The sequence below is a fragment of the Paroedura picta genome, chromosome 13 (genome assembly GCF_049243985.1).
Source record: "Paroedura picta isolate Pp20150507F chromosome 13, Ppicta_v3.0, whole genome shotgun sequence".
NCBI lineage: Eukaryota > Metazoa > Chordata > Lepidosauria > Squamata > Gekkonidae > Paroedura > Paroedura picta.
The window spans coordinates 34,370,245-34,376,314 of record NC_135381.1 but is presented as its reverse complement, the minus strand read 5'-3'; the positions used below and the strand labels follow the sequence as shown (position 1 = coordinate 34,376,314).

Sequence of the window (6,070 nt, the reverse complement as noted above, 5' to 3'; positions counted from 1 at the left end):
AATCAAACCGGAATGCCAGAAGTCCGCACTCCTAACCACTACACCAAGTCCAGGGTCAGTATGTGAAGGCAGGCAGTGACAAAACGGCTCTGAACATCTTTTGTCTTGACAACCCCGTGGAGTCTAAGTCAGCTGTAACTTGACAGAAAAATAAATAGGCAGAATGATCTTAACAATCCAGATTCTGTTCATTGGCTGTCTTTTTTTCCTCCTTGAGGCTGAACCTCCCTGTATCTGAGATCCCCACCAGGTGCTCTGATATAATCAGTAATGTCTTGTTATAAACAAAGGACAGAAGTGCTCAAAAACAATGCACAGGCCAAAGTGAGTTCACCTGAATCACTAGGGTTCTTAAACTGTTGTATTGCAATTGCTGCTGCTGTGAAGCAGCCAAGTGCCTGAGCCTCTTGGAACAGCAGGAAACCAAAGTTTCATTCGTTTCTTTAAAAATGTTATGGTTCTAGATCATGTTAATGCAATGGGAACAGTAATTTTGTTTATGATGAATATGGACCTCACTTATGTGGATGGCATCAAATAAAATACTGTGTAAATAATATTCTGCAATTGAACTTTTGGGGGTTTCCAAATGAGCAGAGAGGGCAGTGGGAGATATTGTGTGTTTCTGCAATGAATAAGAATTGTTGAAGAGCTTTCATGTTGTTAGTGGAGCTTTCCCAGGCAAAAGGAGAGGGGCATGTGGAAGGCACTGAATGAGGCTCCACTGCCAGCTGAATGCCCTTTAAGGCCCAATCCACTTACTTAGTTGAATTGTTCCAGTGTAATCTTGGCTGTGGCGCAGCCTCTTGTGGAGCCTCTTGTGGCGCAGAGTGGTAAGGCAGCCGTCTGAAAGCTTTGCCCATGAGGCTGGGGGTTCAATCCCAGCAGCCGGCTCAAGGTTGACTCAGCCTTCCATCCTTCCGAGGTCGGTAAAATGAGTACCCAGCTTGCTGGGGGGTAAACGGTAATGACTGGGGAAGGCACTGGCAAACCACCCCGTATTGAGTCTGCCAAGAAAACGCTAGAGGGCGTCACCCCAAGGGTCAGACATGACCCGGTGCTTGCACAGGGGATACCTTTACCTTTACCTTTAATCTTGGCTGTACTGGCTTGCCCCAGTACAAGTCAGGGGATCAACTGGCAACTGCTATGGACAATCCTCCAGGTGAGTGACCATGGCTTAAGAAGTATTAAGAAGCAGTATTAAGAAGTCTGCCTCAATCCCTGCCATTTCCATTTAAGCAAGGTGGACTAGTATGCAGCAGCTCTGTTTCACGTCTGGGCTGATCTAACTGTATTGTTAGGCTTGGGTGAACGAGGCAAAACATGACATATCTAACTTTCAAACCGTAGAAAGTCTTGGCCCCTGTTTCTGTGAGCGGGGCTATGTACTGCAACGTTCCCCCCCTCCTTGAACAGCCATTCACCCGTTACTTTCTATGAATGCATCAATTTAACACAAGGGGAATGATTAGGAAGAACACAAAAGAGATACAGGTATTTGGGTCTTTAAAAAGATAATGGAGATGGATCAGTAGGGCTTATGTACATCTGATAAGCTCCCCCCAACAACAAGCAAAAAAACAATCTGCAACAGGAAGGCACATTTCCATTGGATTTTAATGGGGTCAACTGTGAAAATACAAGCTGAATGTCTAGAACTGGATGACTTGGCCCTGAGGAAAAAACAAAAATACATAACATGAACATGTGTCCTTATCACTGAAAAGCAATTTTTATCCCAATGTATGTGGACATAGAGACTTTAAACTAGGACCTGCCCAGGAATGGTCTAAATGGTTCGTGATTCTCAACACGACCCCTCCATCCCTCCTACCATGATGTGGACATGGACCTACCTTTCTCTTCTTATCTCCTCCCAGTTCAAAGTGCTTGCACCTCTTGATGGCCAGCATCCTCTTGGATCTGCAGTTGGGCTCAACACACTCCAGCCTCAGCACAATCTTTTTTGTGGTTTTGGCCTAGAAGTGGAGGGAAAGGATGCCATCCTTATGCATGCAAGGCACAGGCAATGTTTTGCCCCTCTGCAGGAACAGAAGAAGAGCAGTCCCGCAGGGAGTTGAAAAACTTGCATTGTGAACCCAGATGCAAAGAGCCAGTCAATGAAAGGGAGAGAGATCAGGAGTTGCTCAACAGAACTTTTTGGAAAGTGCTTTGCAATCTGGGTTTAAGGGCTGTTATTACACAACCCTTGATGAAGACAAAGAAGAGTTGTTTCTTATATGCCGCTTTTCTCTACCCGAAGGAATCACAATGCGCCTTCCCTTTCCTCTCCCCACCACAGACACTCTGGGTGGGGCTGAGAGCTCTGATATCTCACTAAGTTACCACAGCCCTCCAGCAATGCTTACCTTCTTGCGGAAGATAGGCTTTGTCTGGCCACCATAGCCGCTCTGTTTGCGATCATATCGTCTCTTTCCTAAAGGGAAGAAGTTTCATCACTAAAATGAGGAGCTTGAGGGGACTATTTAATGACACTATAAGGTAATTTATTCAAAACATTGGATATAGAATATCCTGAGTTTATAATTTATATTTAGAAATTGTCTCCTACTATTATTAGCTATATATTTAAAGCCGCCTTACAATTATAAAATTGAGATCATTCTGAAATTCTATATAGCAGCAAAAAATAAAACAGCAGAGATTAAAAAGAAAATACAAGTAAGAAGAAGAGTTGGTTCTTATATGCCGCTTTTCTCTACCCGAAGGAGGCTCAAAGCGGCTTACATTCGCCTTCCCTTTCCTCTCCCCACCACAGACACCCCATGAGGTGGGTGAGGCTGAGAGAGCCCTGATATCACTGCTCGGTCAGAACAGCTTTATCAGTGCCGTGGCGAGCCCAAGGTCATCCAGCTGGCTGCATGTGGGGGAGCGCAGAATCGAACCTGGCATGCCAGATTAGAAGTCCACACTTCTAGCCACTACACCACACTGGCACAATGCAAGTAGAGTATAGGGATGCCAGACTTTAGGTGAGATCTGGGGAACTCCCAGTATTACATCTCACCTCCCAACTGCAGAGAGAAAAGGGCTGGTCCCAGAGTCTGGCCACCCACAGACAAGATGGGATGACATACTCAGGACTCTCCAAGTATGTAGAAAAATAAGACTTTGTAAACTGCCCAAAGATACACAATACGCTCCAGGACAGAAACATCAGAATTTCTTCAAGATACAGCAGAGGATAAATATCAGCCTACCCAATCCCTTAGGTGCTTACAGAATCCTGGAGGGGCAGAACTTAGGGTGGGTGAGATCCCCAAATTGTTCACCCCTCCTGCGACTCCTGGCTTATTTCATTTAATCAGTGAAACTTGTGGGTAGTAATTTTGCAGCTAGTCATTCAAGCCTTCATGAATTATCCCAACCACTTGGCAGCTTTTCCTGTTTTTAGGAAGGGGTTGGTAGGTGGGTGATCCGTAAGAAATGAGAAAGCTGCCCAGTGCTTGCCAGGGTCTGCAACTTACCTTGAGCATACAGAGATTCTTTGCCTTTCTTATACTGAGTCACTTTGTGGGGCTGGTGCTTGCCGCACTTCTTGCAGTAAGTCCTGCGGGTTTTGGGAACGTTCACCTAGTGAGAAAGATTATCAGCTTTAGAACAGCAGTCATGTTTTCTTGCAGTATATCTCTTCAGTAATTAAATATTTTCTTCCACTAAACTCAGGCTCCATCTTAAAGGAACAGATCTCGTATCCAAAATGTTTCTATTACGATTGCCCTCATTCACTCCACAAATGCTGAAGCACTGCACGCCCCTGGCTCAGTGGAATGAAATAAAATCAGAAATTTTAATAGGGAATTAGAGACTGAACTGCAATCCACAATGCCCCAGTTCAAACCTGACCTGTGCCATAGACCCTTTAATTACCCTTTAAGGCCATTATCTTTCAGTATCACACTTTGTAGCAGGACAGCCCTGCCGACCTAGTTCTCAATTTTGCTACGTTACTGACACAGTGTACCTTATGGACTCTGAACATTTTAAACTGCTATATAATTTTTGTTCTGAACCATAGTACTTCATGAAGAAATTATGTGTCCATCTCTACATGCAGACATTTTCTACACAGGGCTTTCAATTGCTATACCTGGAGAAGAAGGTAAGGTTTATTGTCATTGACCTTGCTGGTTTACAACAGAAGACACCACGCTAAATACATCCCAACCAAGAAGCAAACTACAGTCGCCTAAGCCAACCTCACCAAGCTCAATGGGAACAAATTCTAAGGGGCAAATGTGTCTGGGTGTACAGTCTGCAGATGAGATATCATACAATAGCAGGGGTAGTCAAACTGCGGCACTCCAGTTCTTCCTGTTGTGGTGACCTGCTGGCAGGTGCTCATGGGAATTGTAGTCCATGGACATCTGGAGGGCCACAGTTTGACTACCCCTGCCTTAGAGTCTGTCTCCCAAACACTTGCCTACCAGCTCCTAGGTAAATTTTCTTGATCTAAAGTGGGTTCCTGAAAACAGGATACCCATTGGGTCTTAGGCACAACTACATAAAACAACATGGGGGGGAATACAGGGGCACCGGTGGGAAAGCAAGTGGAACAGGCCCAGGCGGCGACGTCCCTCTGCAAAAGACTACCCCCCTCGGGCCTCAGTAAAATTGTCAAGCGTTGGCCGGTCCCCGGTGATAAAAAGGTTGGGGACCACTGATCTAGAAGCCCTAAACTCGTCAACTTTTCCTCTTGATTACATCATTCAATCCAACTCTAAAATATTGTGTTTGAAGTGCAGCAACCAGAACAGCACACGTCATCAATGAGTTCACAATAATAATAAGCATTTGGCATGCACAACATATAATCACAAAAAAATGCTCAAAACCACCCTGCAGAGTAGAACATCCCCATACTGCAGGTGAGGAGGACTGAGAAAGCACATGCACAGGTTGTCTAAAGTAGTGATCCCCAACCTGTGGGCCGCGGACCACATGTGTTCCGTCGACTAATTGGAGGTGGGCCCCGAAGGACGCCTCCCCCCCCCCCCCGGGCCCTTTACAACACACTTCGGGTGTCATTGTCTCCCATCACTCCCAGATGGGACTATCTCGTTGCAGAGAAACAAGCTCAGGGTTCCCATTGATTTGTCATTGTCATGAGTTAAAATTTCCATGAAAATAAAATGTTCCTTATGTTCATTGTTGTGGCGTGTCTGTATCTTATTTTGAAGGGATGTTTAAACATTACCATAGCGATCAGGGAGCGTTAGGGCAGTGGTTGAGAGTAGAGGAGTAAAACTACCCCCAACCCCACAGGGCCACAGTAAAAGGCGTTGAGTGGTCCCCGGTGATAAAAAGGTTGGGGGACCACTGGTCTAAGGCAATCTACTGAACTTGCAGCTTGGAGCTCCCTGCCTTACCCAGGCTCCACCCCCAAATCTTTAATGCAGGGGTAGTCAAACTGCGGCCCTCCAGATGTCCATGGACTACAATCCCCATGAGCCCCTGCCAGCAACCGCTCATGGGAATTGTAGTCCATGGACATCTGGAGGGCCGCAGTTTGACTATCCCTGCACTAAGGGTTTCCCAACTTAGATCTGGCAACCCTATTCCCGCCAGCGACCGGGGGCTTGGCAACCCTAGTGTGAAGCGGCACGGCCCAAACGCCAGCTGGCCACACTAGCGAAAACGAGGCCTAACCAGCCACAGGATTTGCATTCTCTCAATGGAGGGAAGGAGGAAAGGGCCTAGTCTGCCTCCGTAGCTCCTCTGTCACCAGCCCCGGGTATTAACTGAGCAAGACCCCTCCCCATGCGTCGCCCACCCCGGACTGCACCGTTAGGCCGCTCCCGCGACTCTCGCCCGTCAACCCCCGAGGCAGATGGAACCGGATTCAACCCACTCACCATCTTCCCGACGTCGCCAGCCCGCACCGAAAGGGCCGCCCTCTCAAAGCGGAAGAGGGTAACACACAGCGACAGAGAAGAGAGGAAACTGGAAAGCTAGAGCGTATCCTTCGCAGTCGACCGAGGGTTTCTGGGAAATCTTGTGCGCCACCTATCGGAAACGAGTAGTAGGAACCCCCCCCCCCCCCCCC

General features: G+C 47.1%; 1 protein-coding gene across 1 annotated transcript; it reads right to left on the bottom strand.

Moving 5' to 3' along the window:
- Positions 1 to 1,602: 1,602 nt before the first annotated feature.
- On the bottom strand, positions 1,603 to 6,025 carry RPL36A (ribosomal protein L36a). The gene is made up of 5 exons (XM_077308538.1): positions 5,880 to 6,025; positions 3,492 to 3,597; positions 2,373 to 2,440; positions 1,860 to 1,982; positions 1,603 to 1,676 (listed from the first exon to the last, which is right to left on the bottom strand). Exons 1-5 carry the CDS (start codon positions 5,880 to 5,882, stop codon positions 1,656 to 1,658), a joined length of 321 nt encoding a protein of 106 aa, XP_077164653.1. The 5' UTR covers positions 5,883 to 6,025; the 3' UTR covers positions 1,603 to 1,655.
- Between the last annotated feature and the right edge of the window lie 45 nt (positions 6,026 to 6,070).